The sequence below is a fragment of the Bubalus kerabau genome, chromosome 2, assembly GCF_029407905.1.
Source record: "Bubalus kerabau isolate K-KA32 ecotype Philippines breed swamp buffalo chromosome 2, PCC_UOA_SB_1v2, whole genome shotgun sequence".
Lineage (NCBI taxonomy): Eukaryota > Metazoa > Chordata > Mammalia > Artiodactyla > Bovidae > Bubalus > Bubalus kerabau.
Genome location: NC_073625.1, coordinates 49,359,697 through 49,377,163, shown reverse-complemented (window position 1 = coordinate 49,377,163; position 17,467 = coordinate 49,359,697). Strand labels below are relative to the sequence as shown.

Here is a 17,467-nt window from a genome sequence, read left to right as displayed (position 1 = left end):
TTTTCAGTTGATAAATGTGCTAATAATAGATAAATTTCCAACTGATAAATGTCCAAATAATAATAAGGCTCCTAAGACAGCAAAAATATTCATAATCAACCCTGTGCACCCACAAAGCAATGAAAAATAGTAAAAAAAAAAATGAACTACAGGGGACTGCTGCTGCTGCTGCCAAGTCGCTTCAGTCGTGTCCGACTCTGTGCGACCCATAGACGGCAGCCCACCAGGCTCCTCCGTCCATGGGATTCTCCAGGCAAGAACACTGGAGTGGGTTGCCATTTCCTTCTACAATGCAGGAAACTGAAAAGTGAGAGTGAAGTCGCTCAGTCGTGTCTGACTCTTAGCGACCCCATGGACTGCAGCCCACCAAGCTCCTCCGTCCATGGGACTTTCCAGGCAAGAGTACTAGGGAGATAAATTAGGAGTTTGGGATTAACAGATACACACTACTATACATAAAGCAGGTGAGCAACAAGGACCTACTGTGTAGCACAGGAAGCTACATTCAGTGTCTTGTAATAACCTGTAACGGCAAAGGATCTGAAAAAGAACATATATGTATAACTGAATCACTTTGCTATACCCTTGAAACTAACACAACATTGTAAATTAATCCTACTTCAATAAAAAATTTTAAGTAAACTGGAAGAAAATTCAAAGGATATATCTTTACTCCTAGATAAACTTCCCATAGCTCCTGGGGCAAATTGAGGTATACAAAAGGATCATTTATCATTACATTTGCAGAAAAATTTACATTTCTGAAAAAAATTACCCCAGAGACACTCATATTTAAAAGCTGTCTTCTATCCAGATATGAATTTTGTTTTCTTTTTAAGAAAGTTCATTTTGTACACTTTCATTTCAAACCAATGTAAACTCACAAAAACTTGGAAAGTATCTTAAAATCAATAGGGGGGGAAAATTCTTTCTCATCAGCCAAAAATAGCGCCCTGAGAATCTTAGTGATTCTCCTTCCAGTATTTGTATGTGTGTGTGTGTCTATTTGCAGATTAAGCTGTAGTATATCTCATCATTCCATATGCCTGTTTTCACTTGAAAGAACCAAAGAATGCATTTAGTTCAGACTATAAATTGTCTAAGTCCCAAAGGCCTTTTGTAGAAGTACCGCTTTCCCATCTGAGGTAGTGGCCCGATGTCAGTCACGGTAACTGACGAACACCGGATGCTGCCGTTGGGCCCTCTAAATGTAACCTTCATGCAGTACTCATGCCAGCCAGTAAATCAGCACTGCTCTCCGTATCGTCACTGTCCCGCTGAGGAAGCAGGCTCAGCGAGGGAGCTCATTCAACCTCAGCGACAGCTGGTGAGAGCAGTTCACATTTACGTGGGCTTTGACTCCTGCAGTTACTTTGCACAAGTCTCACAGAAAGACGGTAAAAATGATGTTCCTTGAGCTCTGGGGGAGGAACACAGAGTCTCAGTGAGTTGAACAGATAGTAGGTTCTGGGCAAACAGCAGAGAAACCCCAGTGCCCTCCAGGAGCTCCCCATCCAATGAGAGATCCAGGCACAAAAGCGGCTAAGGGAACACAACGCGACTCACAGGGAGCGTCACGAGCGCCCACTACAGACCCAGCTCCATGCAGCAGCCCACTCGGTGGGGCAGCCCGTGTCCTGGAAACCCCTACCCTCGCCCCTCAGGCTTGGGGCTGGTAGCCTCTGTCTGCTGTTCCTCCTCAGGGCCCTGCACCATCCTTTGAGGGGTTCATATCCCATTCACGCCTTTGTAAAGTCTCTTTATAAAGCCCACTTTACATGGTCCGATTTGAGCCCTGGGTGGACTGCCAGAACACTGTTCAGGCTGTTAGTCTTTACTCTTCACAGAGACATGCTTGATGCCCTGGCACTTCAAAACCTCTCCTTCCATCCTCAGTGGCTGCCTGACTTGCTGTGTTTACTTTTGTCATTTATGAGAACCCCACCAAATTCAGTCCAGCAAAATGCATCCTTTAGACTGAAGTATTCAGACACAGTCAGAAAACAGATGCAAGTTGCCAAGTAGAACTGACCCAGGGGCCAACAAGAGGATGACAGCTTCCGACGGCCCCTCCAGGCAGCTTTTCTCAGGGTAGATTCGAACTCGTGGGTCACCCTCCCAGAACACATTCCAAAGCCAGGTGTATGGGATGTTTGCATTTCCTGGTGTCCAGGCCAGTCCACCGGTCCATTCACTGAATTCATCATTGTTGGCTGCCTACTGTGTGCCCTGCACTCCAGTGATCAGACATCGTGGGATTGGACTTGGCAAATAAACCAGAACCTTCATGAAAATATTCAGATCAAGTGCCTTCATAATAATGTTCCTCATCATTTGTTGAGATATACATATTACATACTTTTAGGTATATAACATGGAGAAGGAAATGGCAGCCCACTCCAGTGTTCTTGCCTGGAAAATCCAATGGACAGAGGAGCCCGGTGGGCTACAGTCCATGGGGTAACAGAAGAGTTGGACATGACTTAGCAACTAAACCAAAGAAGCTATGTTGCAAAAATATGTACATATATATTCATACATATGCACGTATATATACACACACATTTATACATATATGTTTATATGGTCCATATAAGCATGCTCCATATATTATTATATGTGAAAATATAAAATATACACATATAAATAAATATATCTAATTTATATGTTTCATATATATGTGTGTGTATTTATCTAATCGTCATTTCCTTAAGATCATTGTCTTCCCACCTCTCTGGTGTTTACCACAGATTCTTGCTTTCAGCTGGACTCTTACGGATCTCTAAAATATTAATACAAGGGAGAGATGGAACTTTTCTGAGATGTGAGCTTCCCCACCTTTATCTAGCTGCATATTGTTATATAAACAACTTATGATACTAATAATGTATCATATTCTCTGTATATTTCTATGAAATATAAGGTGTATAATAAACAACCTAGCTCATGAGACACACGAGTGCTGAGAACACAACCTCAGCAGAATGTTTGCTGTTACTGTAACTGAGCTAAACTTTGCAGGGTCTCTAGAATTCTCTCCCTCTCTGTTCCCTGCTGTTCAAGCCCTAATTCCTCCCAACATGTATGATTAAAATTGCTTCCAAACCAGTCTCCCTCCCTTTGGTTCCTTGTCTCTCCCAGGGCACCCAATAGCTATGTCCCCAAAGGACACAAGCATCAGGATGTTTCTTGGCCCCTGGCACTTGCAGAATAGAGCTCAAAGTCTCTAGCTCAGCATTCAGAAGAAGTTGGACCGTGCTCTCTTTTACTTTTCCTCGTCTAGTATCTCAACTTCCCTGCCCGCACCTGCTACTCCAGCTCAGGCTCAGCCCCTAGACACCCGCTAAGTGCTTCCGGCTCACTGACTTTGGTGTTTATGCCTTTCTCTCTTGGCCTGCCGGTACCAAGTTCATGCTTCTTCTCCAAGGAGCAAGCCCCCTCCTCCGTAAGGCCTGTCTTGGCCACTGTGGTCCCCAGCAATCTCTGCCTCCTCTGACCCCGTCACGTCCTGTCTAAACCATTACTGCTGATACTCACCCTGTGTTTCACGTTGCTAGACGGCAGGTCACCTGTATGGGCTCTGTCTTCCAGCCCCATCGCACATCCTGTGGATGCATGGCGGGCTTCTCTTGGTTGTTTTCTTTGGACCGCACATGACGCAGTGCCTCACCCTCCATACATGTTCAGTTAATATTTAGTAACTGTGAAGACCTTGTGCCAGGGTGCTGAAAAAGCTGTCCAAATGTTTCTTCATCCATCTGCCCGTTCATTCACTCATCAGCTATTGGATTTCCACAGCTGATCAGGCCGGAAAAATTAGATGATGAACAAAATAGAAATAGCCCCTGTCCTCACAGTGCTTATGTTCACATAGGAGAGAAGGATTCTCAAAATCAACCAATAACCAAACTGTTTCAAAGAGCAGTAACCAATAACTAAACTAAAGGAGTAAAAGAAAGAATCTTTATTCAGTGTTCTACATGTTTTGCCTTCTGTGTATGCAAGACCAGTTACATGACTGGGAAGAGGCAGTGTAAAATGCAAATGTAGGCCCCCTTGTTCAAAAGTGTATAAGGATTTCTGATGGGCTCATTTGTAGAGACGTGGGTGCACCTAGAGTCTGTCATACAGAGTGAAGTCAAACAGAGAAAAACAGATATCGCATATTAATGCGTATATACAGAATCTAGAAAAAATGGTACAGATGAACCTATTTGCAGGGCAGAAATAGAGACATGGATGCAGAGAACTGAAGTGTGGACACAGCGGGGGGAAACGAGAGGGGCGGTGAACTGGAAGAGGAGCACTTACAGATGCCCACTGCTGTGTGTACAACAGTTGGTGGGAAGCTGCCGTACAGCACAGGGAACTCAATCCGGTGCTCGGTGGTGGCTTAGAAGGCTGGGATGGGGGTGTGGCTAAGAGGAACGCTCAAGAGGGAGGGGGTGGGTGTATACCTATAGCTGATTCACGTTGTTGTACGGCAGAAACTAACGCAGCATTATTTAAAGCAATTATATTCCAATAAAAACTAAAAAGAGAAAACAAAATTTTAGTAAATCGCTAATATTACAATATATAACACAATATGATATATAAATAAGTTTTCAGACCATGACAGCAGAGTATTAGAGTAAGCTGATTAAGCCCTTCCAGCACTGCCTGTATAGTATTCAGCCTTCTGTGGGGTGCTTTAATGAGACAGAAAATAATCGAATAATCACAGCTGATCTCCATGAACTGTGAAGTCCGGCTCAGAAAATAACCGAAGCCATACATGGATTCTAACCTAAAAGTTTTTGATGTCTCCTGCCTCTCAGATTGTCTGTCTTACTCGGCTCTGCACGTGTTATCCAGGAGATGTTACGGGAAGCAGAGGTGCAAAGTCCTCGTCAACAACCACCATTTCGGAAGCCCCTGTCTGCCAGGAGTGAAAAAATACCTCTCGGTCTTTTACGCATGTGGTAAGGATACACCCTCCGCCAGCCATTTGGAGACCCTGCCTCCTGTTTGGAGACCCTGCCTTCTGGGGAGGCGGTGGTCGTGTGAACAGAAGGAGGTTTGGAGCAACAAGTCATGGCATCTGCCCAACACACCCTGACACTGTGTTGTCTTCTCTCACACTCATGAGCCTTCCTCCTGTCCTTTATCCTTGTTTATAATGTCCATGTCATAAGCGATAGAATTTTCTTGGGTCAAAGGTGCTTTTGGCTGGACTTCCCTGTGGTTCAGTGGCTAGGACTTTGCCCTTCCACTGCAGGGGACATGGGTTCGATCCCTAGTAGGGAAACTAAGATCCTGCATGCCACATGGCCAAAAAAACAAAAGAAAAGTGCTTTTAGTAATCAGATGGGCAGCAAGAGGGGAGGGAAGGAGAAGAATAAGGAAATGGGATAAAGTGGATGTCACTGAGAAGAACGATTTTAATCTGAGTTCTCAGGAGGCTCTAGAATTTATAGATATGTCATGTAAGTTCACGGAGTATTGCTTGACTCCTAGTTAATCTTCCAGTCTTGCGTTTGGGCCCTAAAATGACTAATTCTCTGGACTGCCAATAGCCATTTTATCGATGTATCCCTGGGGTTAAGCCAACAGATCAAATGCTTACCTACAGCCTTTAAATATGTTACATGACAGCCTTACTTTTTTTTCCTAGTGTTTTCCAATCATAAAATGAAATTCTTGGTTCAATTGATTCCAATTTTATAAAGCGACATTTATAAATCAAGTGTTAATTACCCTCTAAGGGCACCATGGATTTCTAGTTTGTAATCCTGACACGTGGACTGCTGAGGGGTTTTTGTTTTTGTTTTCAAATAAGTATAGAAGCAAAGGAAAAGCAAAGAACGTCATAACTGAAGAACCCAATACTTGTGCTCATGGAAACCTCTTTCTCCCTGCCAGATACCCCTAGCCTTTTCTTCTTCTTTTTTTAAACAGCTTTATTGAACTATAAATCACAAACTGTACAGTTGACCCCTTAATCATACAAATCAGTGGTCTCAATAGAGTCACAGAATTGTGCAACTCTCATTGCAATTAACTAAAGAACATTCTTGGGAATTCCCCAGCAGTCCAGTGGTTAAGATTCCAAGCTTCTACTGAAGGGGTAGAAGTTCGATCCCTGGTTAGGGAACTAAGATCACATATGCACAGTCAGTAAAATAAATGAAAATTTTTAAAAATTTAAAAACAGTCTCATCACATCCCAAAGAAACCCTGGACCCTTTAGCAGTCACCCCCCAATCCACCCCTCGCCCCCCAGTCGCACCTCAAGCAACCACCACTTCCCATCTTATGGATTTACCTCTTCTGGACATTTCGTATGAATGGAGTTGGACAATGTGTGATTCTCTGTGACTGGCTTCTTTACCTAGTATGTCCTCAGGGTGCATCTGTGTTGGAGTACATGCCAGTACATCGTTCCTTTTTACAACTCAATAATATTTTGTTGCAACCCCAGCCTTTTATATCCTGAACTAAATATGTCCTCTGCAATATCAGAGCTGGAATAGGTACAGTGAAGTAACTACAGAAATACAGTCCCAAAATAATAGCGCCCACATTCACGTTCCAGGAGGCACGGTTTGATTTGCCTTCCAGTCTTTACTGGTTCCCGTGTGAAGCAGCTCTGGGTAGCCTGGAACCTATTCTGGTTGAGTTTCCTCAAGAAGTCACATGTGCGTTCTAAATCGCTTCAGTCGTGTCTGACTCTGTGTGACCCCATGGACTGCAGCCTTGCCAGGCTCCTCTGTCCATGGGATTCTCCAAGGCAAGAATGCTGGAGTGGGTTGCCGTGCCCTCCTCCAGGGGATCTTCCGCACTCAGGGATGGAGCCTGCGTCTCTATGTCTCCTGCATTAGCAGGCAGGTTCTTTACCACTAGCGCCACCTGGGAAACCCCAAGAAGCTGCACAGATCAGTCTGAAGTTCCAGTAACTGCAGGTCTCTCTAGCTGAGCATGGAAGGAAGAGCAGGACGGTAACCTGCAAATAAGGTGGATTTCCTGATGTGCCTTCATGGGCGAGGCGAGGGCCGTGCCCAGGCTGAGGCTCCTTTTAGCTAAGACAGGGTGGGCTTTCAGGACCTGAGGAGTCACACATCCCAGCCCAAGCTTCCTCTCCTTCATTCACTCGTTCAGCACGTTGTTGGTATGTTTTAGTTAAAAAAGAAAAGACACTGTTATGAATTATCAGTGGAGGAAGAGAGATGCCCTTAATGGCTCAGTTGTGTCGGACTCTTTGCGACCCCATGGACTATAGCCTGCCAGGCTCCTCTGTCCATGGATTCTCCAGGCAAGAAGTGGGTTGCCATGCCTTCCTCCAGGGGAAAGGATCGAACCCAGGTCTCCCACATAGCAGGCAGATTCTTTACCATCTGAGCCATGAGGGAAGCCCTGGGGGAAGAGAGATGAGCATTAAACAAATCACCAGAGAAATCTGTCTTTACCCACTGTGATGAATGATGATGCTTCAGCAAAGGGCAGGATGGGACTTCCCTGGTTGTCCAGTGGCTAGGACTCAGCTTCCAGTGCGGGGGCCCCGAGGTTAGACCCCTGGTCAGGGAGAATCCACATGCCGCAAGTAAGACCCAGTGCAGCCAAATAAGTTTGTTTTGTTTTGTTTTTAAAGGAAAGGCCAGGATGCTGTGCAGAAGGATAATGGTAGAGGGGCCTTTTAGTTTGCGGGGAAGGTTGAGAAATCTTCCACAGAGAACCTTCCTTGGGGGTGAATTTGCCCCTGTGCTCTGAGGGGTGGGGAGGCGTGAGCTGGCAGATGCTGAGTGGGAGAGGAGGGGTGAGTGGGTGAGGACGGAGGTGGGTAAGATGGTACAGGAGGGGGCCAGGATCAGGTCCTGTGAGGCCTGGGAGGAGGTGCCAGTGGGAGACTCGTTCGGTGATGATGTTTAGAGTCTTAAAGGACCGCTCCAGCTGAAAGGTAGAGGGTGGGCTGGATGGGATGGACGCAGAGACCAGTTCGACTGGAAGCGGGCTGGAAGACATGGTAAACATTGGGTGGATTGGAGAGGTTTGGGAAAGTAGGAAGATAATTTAAGACGCTGGAGGCACCTGGCTTATTTGGAAAGATTGGGGTCCAGAGAAGGTGGCGAGGGCCAGAGGACATGTCCTTTCTCACCATGGGGGTGGGAGCAGACGCTCTGGGAATGGATGGAGGGACGGCTTGGAGTTCCAACCGCGTGGCTCTCGTCTTCTCAAAAGAAGTGTGAGCCAAGGTGGTCGGCTGTGAGGATGGGGCAGTGGGGAGGGGAGAGGGGATAGAGGAGATGAAAGTCTGAAGTGAGGGCTGTGGGGGCCGGAGGACAGGCTGACTTCAGGAAGGACGGTGGTGATGCGAGCTGGGTGTGCCGAGGGCCTGCGGGGTTAGTGGTCCAAGTTCTCGGGGACGCTGGTTGGTGGGTACGTCCAGCCGGATGTGTGAGGGCTGGCAGGGGGACAAGGGCTCCTCGGATGAGGTCAGAGGATGGCAGGGGAGGCATCTGAGTGAGTTCATTGGAGGACAGGAGGCCGAGGTCAGAGAGGGGGCTTTGCGTCTTGGTTTTGGATGTGGGACCATGGACAGTTCCCCCCTTGTCTTCCCTGTGGTTCCCCAGGAGTTATTCTAAAGGGGAGGGGGTGACTCTCACTCTCTGAGCAACTCAGGGTCCCCAACCTCTCCTCCCTGCTCCTCCATCCAAACAGATGCCTTCTCAGGCAACTTCTCATCACTTCTAATCACCTTCTAAGTGGTTGACATTTTAAAATCATTTCTCCCCTTGACGGATGGGTTGTCACTGAAACTCGAATCATTAGAAAGTGATTTGCAATGTCTGTGTATTTTTTTTAGATCACCAAATGGGGCGTGGAATGGGGGCATTTTATGTTAAAAAAAAACATATTCCCACTAATGTGGAAGTTCATACAGAAAAGAAGGAAGTCAGGAGTTAATTTCTAAGTGGATCTGTCTTACTCCTTTGGATATGAGCGAAGAAACCAATTTGAGCTGGTTTAAGCCAGAAGTGAGTTGGGTTGGGGAGGTAGCCTATGGGTAGAAAGCCATCTTCAGAAGACAGACCAGGAAAGAAAGCCTCAGGGTGGGACTAAACCGGAAACTTGGCGAGCATGGAGTCTCTCTGTCTGTCTGTCTCTCTCCTTCTCTCTCTCCCCTCTACGGCTTTTCTCTGAGCCTGGGCTAGATGGCATACAGTCATCCCCACAACCCAGGTGATTCTTACGTTACACTTTTCTGTCCTAACAATTTATAAAGACTACCAATCTGGCAACTTCCTTCCAAATTCCTACCAGAGAGCTGTTTCTTTGCCTGGACTGGGGTCAGGTAGCCCCCTCCTGTGATCTGCCTTGGCCAGAGACCATGTGACATGATATGATTATAAACTTGGCTGCCAGAGAACCTCCCACCCTAATCAAGATGCTCTTACATAAGAGGCTCAGGGAAGTGAAGGAAAGTCGCTCAGTCATGTCTGACTCTTTGTGACCCCAGGGACTATACAGTCCATGGAATTCTCCAGGCCAGAATCCTGGAGTGAGTAGTCTTTCCCTTCTCCAGGGGATCTTCCCAACCCAGGGATATAACCCAGGTCTCCCACATGGCAGGCGGATCCTTTACCAGCGGAGCCACCAGGGAAGCCCAAGAATACTGGAGTGGGTAGCAATCCCTTCTCCAGCGGATCTTCCTGACCCAGGAATCGAACCAGGGGTCTCCTGCATTGCAGGTGGATTCTTTACCCACTGAGCTATCAGGGCCGGGAAGGTCCACTCCACTGATGTCTGTTCCAATACCTGGCTTCTAACTGTGGTCTCCACTGGGGCTTTGCGGTCCTGCCCAGCAATCTTGAGGTGCCCACCCAGGATGTTACCCCACCCCTTGGGTTGGAGTGTGGGTGAGCACTGTGGTCCCTGCCCTCATGGGATGGAATGTGGTGATTCCAGACCCTGGTGATGTAGCAGACCAGGAGGGCTTCCCAGGGGAGTGGGTCAAGTGAGATCAGGTGAGTAAGAGTCAGCAAGGTGAAGGGCAGGCAAATACTGGGAGGTGAGCACAGGGCTGAGGGCCCTCGGAGATGGGAGACTGAGGATTGGCTTGTAGCTGAGGGCACCTGGTGGCTGAGACGGTAAAAGAATCTGCCTGCAGTGCAGGAGACCTGAGTTCAGTCCCTGGGTTGGGAAGATCCCCCGGAGAAGGCAGTGATAACTCTCTCCAGCATTCTTGCCTGGGAAATCCCACGGACAGAGGAGCCTGGTAGGCTACAGTCCAGGGGTCACAGAGAGCTGGACATGACTTAGCAACTTAACATTAAGGGCAGAGGGGAGCCTTTGGAGGTTTTTTTCTGGGAACGTAAGTAATTTGCATTTTAATAAGAACACGCCTCCTATTTTTTGGCTTCAGTTAATCCTGCTTCTCCCTCCCTCACTGCTCTTTGGGCTAGAGTTTCAGCCTCTCTGAGTACCCTCAGGGGAGTGATCCAGGCTGCAGGCCTTTTGCTCTTTGAACTGTAGGCTGCGGGTCTGGCTGATGTCAGACCCTTGGTCATTGATTGTGCTGGGAGGTGTTTTGCTTGAGCACTCTTTTGCTTTGTTTTGAGCACTCTTTTGCTTTGTTTTGCTTGAGCACTCTTTAATGCATGAGGTCCTGGATCTCAATTTTTATCCAATTTTGTTATTAGCCACACTTCTTGGGTGGGATTAGGTTTTAGACTTTCTTCCTAATAGGAGGAGGCAGACCCAGAGAACTCGATCAGCTTTTCCCCTCTCCTTCTCGGAGAGGGCTTCTCCCTGGGCCCAAAGCCAGTGATCCTGAGGGTCACCGAGACAAAGGAGCATCCTGCATCCCTGCCCTGACAGTTCTGAGAGGGACAGGAAACATGCGGACCTCATGAGGAGTCTGCGGCTCCTCCCAGGAGATGGGCACCAATAGGATGTGGGGACAAGAGGGATGGTGGTGCCAGAATGCAGGGTACCTCCTTCAGTAGGTGCTGGCATTGGGGGACAGGAGGATAGAAAGTGCCGGGACTGCGGACAGGAGGAATGGGTGGTGCAGGTTTGGGACAGGCAGGATGAGGGGATGCCAGAATTCGGAGATGCCCGTGCAACGTGGGTACCTAGTGAAAAACCACAGCAGTAAAGCAGAGGTCTCTTTTGTCTCTGATGTGAAAAATCACTTGGGGCTCTCATTTCAACCCGTGGAGGCTTCTTTATTAAAGCTGCTCTGGTCCAGGCTTGACACAGACTCATTCAGGGAGAAAATAAATTCAGGAAGGGGGCCTGTCTAAATTTAGCGAACCATTGGAGCCCATTAGAGTCGTCATCTCTGGTTTTATGTAACAGACTTGAGAGGGACGATCTGAGTGGGAATCGCTTTGTGTCTTGGTGGTGGTTGTTGTTCAGTCACTCAGTCGTGTCCGACTCTCTGGGACCCCGTGGACTGCAGCATGCCAGGCTTCCCTGTCCTTCACCATCTCCAGAGCTTGCTCACACTCACTGGGTCGGTGATGCCATCCAACCGTCTCATCCTCTCCTTTATCCAGTTGCCAGAGGCTGAATGTCCCCGTGTCACAGAAGAGAGCAAGGGCATGTATGAGTGAGACTAGGAGTTGAAGCTTCACTCTTTACTAGGTAATGGTGCATCTCTGAGCCTCAGTTTCCCATCTGCAGGAATGGGGGTGTTGCACATCTTCACTAAGAGGACTGCACAAGAGGCGTGATTTAAATGCTGAGCACAGGAGCCCACACTTAGTGGGAGCTCCATGAAAAGTGGTTTGCTGGCTCCCCCAGTCGTTCAGACAGTAAAGACTTCACCTGCAATACAGGAAACCCAGGTTTGATCCCTGGGTCTGGAAGATCCCCTGGAGGAGGGCATGGCAACTCACTCCAGTATTCTTGCCTGGAGAATTCCATGGGCGGAGGAGCCCGGTGGGCTGCAGTCCATGGGGTCACAAAGAGTCAGACAGGACTGAGCAACTAACACTTTTGACCTCAAATGGAGAGGGCTAGGTTTGTGGGGTGGTAGTAATTCACACCCAGTGTCTGTCTTATTCTGAATCAGTTTGAAACAGGACATACGAGAATCTGACAGGTGTGTTCATAACTTGTTATTTTAAAGGTCCGAAAAGATTCTCCCACCGTGAGAGCCATTTTCCAGCAGTAAATGGGCAAGTTCCCTGTAACTATAGCATGTGGAAAAAGTGAAAGTCGCTCAGTCATGTCCTACTCTTTGTGAGCCCATAGACTATACAGTCCATGAAGTTCTCCAGGCTAGAATACTGGAGTGGGTGGCCTTTCCCTTCTCCAGGGGATCTTCCCAACCCAGGGATCATACCCAGTTCTCCTACATTGCACGCGGATTCTTTACCAGCTGAGCCACAAGGGAAGCCCAATCTATAGCATACACAGGCGATTCACGTTTTATTCTGCAAAACTCATCCCACAATGCCCTTCATTTCTGAGCAGTCTGTCTTTCCTGCATTGGAAAGCCTCTGGCATTTTCAGGGATCCCAGCTCTCCTCCTACTGTATCTTGAGAACAAGCCAAGAGATGAGACATGGGAAAGAAGCACCACTCCTGCAGAGAAAGCTCACGCCTGCCAAGGGATCAGGGTACAGAAGTGATGGAGAGCCTGTTTCATCAGAAAGCACCCGGGGCAGCACAGCTCAGCTCTCCGGGGTACCACCAGGGGTCCTGGGACCAGCAGTGGGCTTGTTGGCCAAGGGGCATTCCTGGGGAAGGGCTGGACGGTGTCCACCACCTCCAGTAATGTCACCATGCTGCCCTAAAAAGTGACCCCTGCTGCTGACACTCACAAAGACACCAGGGCCTCCTGCTCGTGGAATATTCACAATGTAGGAACGTCCTGGGACATCCCCCAGAAGACTTCTGTTAAGCACGTTGAGAAAGGAAATGAAGTTTTCTTGCTGCTAGAAATGTCTTACCAGCGCTTTTGCAAAAAAAAAAAAAAAAAATCAGCACAGTTGAACTTGCCCAGTTTGTATTGGCTTCATTTCTATTTCCCGTTGCCACTTCTCCCAGATCCCAGCTGGGCCGAAGAACAAATAAAAATAGACAGTTTTCTGCAGCAAAAACACTTGGCTCCCTCTCCCTTCTCCCAGCTGGGCTGCAGCGCGGGGGTCTTCAGAACTCGTGCTTTGCCCTCCTGTTTTGACTCCTGCCACCATCACGTCTGCCTTGCCTGGAGCGTCTTGAGATCTGGATAGTTTATTCTTAGGGTCAATTTGGCAGACTCTTGAACCATCTTCCATAGGAGTCTATTACACTACCTTCTCTCTTTATCTTTTTGTCATCCTTTCTTACAATACAGAGAGCTGCCATTCTAGCACGGAGCCTTCGAATTCTCTGTAGGCTTATTAAGAAAGCAATGAGTTAAGAGCTGTGGGCAGAAAGCAGAATTGCAACTGGGAGAGGTCAGTGGTGGGTTTTGAGTTGGTTCCATTCATTTTGTTTCACTGTATCTCAGGGAAGTTGATGTTCAGCATTAATGTTTTTGAGGTGTGATTTACATACCTTAAAATTCACCCAGTTCACATAGAAACAATTGAGTGATTTCTGGTAAATGTTCAGAGCTGTTCAGCCTTCACCAGGCTTCCCAGGTGGCTCAGTGGTAAAGAATTCGCCTGCCAAGGTAGGAGACGTGGGTTCGATCCCTGGGTCAGAAAGATCCCACAAAGTAGGAAATGACAACCCACTCCAGCATTCTTACCTGGGAAATCCCATGGACGGAGGGGCCTGGGGTCACAAAGAGTCGGACACGACTGAGCATTTACACAAGTGCGGCTTTCACCACACTCCAATTTTAAAACATCTCCCTGGTCCCCCAGAGTTCCCTCGTGGGCACATGTGGTCAGTCCCATCCCCACCTCGGTCTTGTGTATGGTCAGTCGCTCAGTCCTGTCCTACTCTTTTGCAACTCCCTGGCCTGTAGCTCGCCAGGCTCTTAGGCAAGAATACTGGAGTGGGTTGCCATTTCCTCCTCCAGGAGATCTTCCCGACCCAGGGATGGAGCCCGTGTCTTCCTTGTCTCCTGCGTACAGGCAGATTCTTACACTGAGTCAATGGGAACCACTAATTTACTTTCTGTCTCTATAAACTTGCCTTTATCTGGAAATTTCGTATGAATGGTATCATACCATATGTGGTCTTGTGTCTGGCTTCTTTCACTGAGCGTAATGTTTTTGAGGTTTATCCATGTTGTAGCAGTCGGCCTTCTGTATCTGTGGGTTCCACATCCGTGGATTCAACCAACCACAGAACTGAACATATTTGAAAAAAAATTCCTGGAAGTTCCAAAAAGCAAAACTTGAATTTACTCCACATTGACAACTATTTACAATAATACATATACATTGTGACTATTTACATTGTATTAACTATTATCAACATTCAGAAAACTAAGATCATGGCCATCTGGTCCCATCACTTCATGGAAAATAGATGGGGAAACAGTGGAAACAGTGTCAGACTTTATTTTTGGGGGCTCCAAAATCGCTGCAGATGGTGATTGCAGCCATGAAATTAAAAGATGCTTACTCCTTGGAAGGAAAGTTATGACCAACCTAGACAGCATATTAAAAAGCAGAGACATTACTTTGCCAACAAAGGTCTGTCTGGTCAAGGCTATGGTTTTTCCAGTGGTCATGTATGGATGTGAGAGTTGGACTGTGAAGAAAGCTGAGCACTGAAGAATTGATGCTTTTGAACTGTGGTGTTGGAGAAGACTCTTGAGAGTCCCTTGGACTGCAAGAAGATCCAACCAGTCCATTCTAAAGGAGATCAGTCCTGGGTGTTCATTGGAAGGACTGATGCTGAAGCTGAAACTCCAATACTTTGGCCACCTCATGCAAAGAGTTGACTCATTGGAAATGACTCTGATGCTGGGAGGGATTGGGGGCAGGAGAAGAAGGGGACAACAGAGGATGAGATGGCTGGATGGCATCACCAACTCGATGAACGTGAGTTTGGGTGGACTCCGGGAGATGGTGGTGGACAGGGAGGCCTGGCATGCTGCGGGTTCATGGGGTCGCAAATAGTCGGACACGACTGAGCGACTTCACTTTCACTTATGACTATTTACATTGTATTAAGTATTGTCAGTAACCTAGAGATGGTTTAAAGTATACAATAGGATATTAGGTGGGTTACATGCAAATCAGATGCCATTTTAAATGAGGGAATTGAGCGCCTGTGTGTTCTGGTATCCAAGGTGGGTCCTGGAAGCAAACCAAGAAGACCCCAGTGTTTGGATGCCACTCCTTGCTATTGCTGAATATATTCTATTGGATAGATATACCATATCACTAAGTCTTGTCTGGCTCATTTGTAACCCCTTGGACTATAGCCCACCAGATTCCTCTGTCCATGGGATTTCCCAGGCGAGAATACTGGAATGGGTTGCCATTTCCTTCTCCAGGGGATCCTCCCAAAGGCAGGGATCGAACCTGCAGCTCTTACATTTCATTCTTTCCCACTGAGCCACCAGGGTAGCCAACTAAATATTGTTCTATGGGATAGATATACCATATCTTCTTTATTTGTTGTCCATGGTTTTTTTTTTTTTTTTTTAATACTGCAAGATAGACCTTTCTGGGACATTTGATGATCATATGGGTACCATTGATGTATCTGTGTGAGTGTGTTGGGCAAGCAGAGTGAATGATATATGTACTGATTTGAAAATTGATCTTTTTAATCTTATCTACAGGACATTTTAAAGATCTGTTTAAGTGTCCAAAGTATCTAAAATATCTCTTTTTGGTTTTCAGTTCCCAAGAATATACTCACTGCAATTGACCCATCAGTTGCTAATCTAAAACCTTCTGTGAAGCAGAAAGATGGCGACTATGGTAATGTTTATGGCTTACTATCAGGATTTCTCGTTAAGTGAAGGTGAACAGCCCCACGTGACCACAGGTGGATGCCCATGGTTAGGATACAAAGGGACCTCAGGTGTGTGAGCTGCCAGCTCTGAGAATGGCAGAGCTGTGGCAGATGGTTACTCATGGTGGCCAGCCTGTGGTGTTTTGAATTATAAGTAGGGTAAATCCTCCTGTTCCCCTTTATTTCCTAAAGGAAAAAAATCACCTTGAAAAAGGAGATCTGCTCAGAAGTAAATCTGGGGTTCCTTGATTATCTGATGGGCTTGTTGGAAAGACGATCCCATTTGGGAACCTGAAGGGTTAGACCCAGGCTTGGCCTGCAGACCTCCATCCATACATGCCCTTCTGCCTGAGGCTTTCCCTGGGCTTTGGTAAATAAGGGAATGATATTTTGGGTTTGTCTTGAAAATCAAATCTAGAATGGAATTTAGACTCTTGGGGCTCCTAACAGAAACTACAGAGGCCCCCAAGACAGTCTGTATAAGATGTTGTACTTTGTGGGTTGAGAGTTGGTCTTGTGTTACTTGAATTCCATTTATGAAGTCTTTTCCTTCTAAGTATAAAAGTAAAGTATGCTTGATATGGAACACACAGAAAAATATCAAGAAAACAGAACTCCTCCCTAGTCTCAAAGCCTAGGATGACTACTGTTAATATTCTAGTTCTGCCCCTCCAACTCTCCACCAGGTTCTGCCTCTCTCATCCTCTCTGCTCTTTCTAACAGGGCTCCTACCAGATTCCCATGAATACCCTGGCCCCCTTGCAGTGGAAACCCTGAAAACCTGAAAATCCTAGCTAACATTCCCAGGGGTCCCAAGAGCCCATAAGCTGCCCCATTAGGGGCCCGCTAAGCTCCATCACAGCAACCTAACCAGGCATCTGAAACCAGATCTCTCTGCATTTTGCTATCATTTCCAAAGACGTTTCCAGCCAACCTCCCTCCATAATTCAAGGCCTTCTTATCTGTGGTCAGCAGAGCAGACAGCAGTTCTGTAGTTAAGTGGGACATTATTAATTTCCCAGAGGTATGATGAGTGCCATTGCCTTTAGAATGGAAAAAGAAATGTCTTCCTTTCTGCAGTACAGTGGATGAATGAAGCTGGAACCAACACATTTTAGAATTTCTAAATCCCTTTCATGACTTAATATTTTCAGACTGTCTGCTAAAATGCTTTCTGGCTTGCTGCTGCTGCTGCTGCTAAGTTGTTTCAGTCGTGTCCAATTCTGCGACCCCATAGACGGCAGCCCACCAGGCTCCCCTGTCCCTGGGATTCTCCAGGCAGGAACACTGGAGTGGGTTGCCATTTCCTTCTCCAATGCATGAAAGTGAAAAGTGAAAGTGAAGTCGCTCAGTTGTGTCCGACTCTTAGCGACCCCATGGACTGCAGCCTACCAGGCTCCTCTGTCCATGGGATTTTCCAGGCAAGAGTTCCAGAGTGGGCTGCCATTGCCTTCTCTGCTTTAGGCTTAGTCATCCCTAATTTTGTCCACTTACTGGATTTCTGTGACTTTTTATTCATGATGGCAGTCCTGGTTTAGGAACAAAATGAAAACTAGAAACAGTTGTG

General features: G+C 47.0%; 1 protein-coding gene across 2 annotated transcripts in view; it reads left to right on the top strand.

The window, feature by feature from the left end:
• Positions 1-17,467, top strand: part of EVA1C (eva-1 homolog C) — a 112,729-nt gene that overhangs the window by 83,165 nt on the left and 12,097 nt on the right. For both annotated transcript variants that reach the window (XM_055567689.1, XM_055567688.1), the window contains 2 exons: positions 4,821-4,964; positions 15,786-15,866. In XM_055567689.1, coding sequence (XP_055423664.1) covers positions 4,821-4,964; positions 15,786-15,866 — 225 coding nt within the window. The remainder of the gene's footprint in view (positions 1-4,820; positions 4,965-15,785; positions 15,867-17,467) is intronic.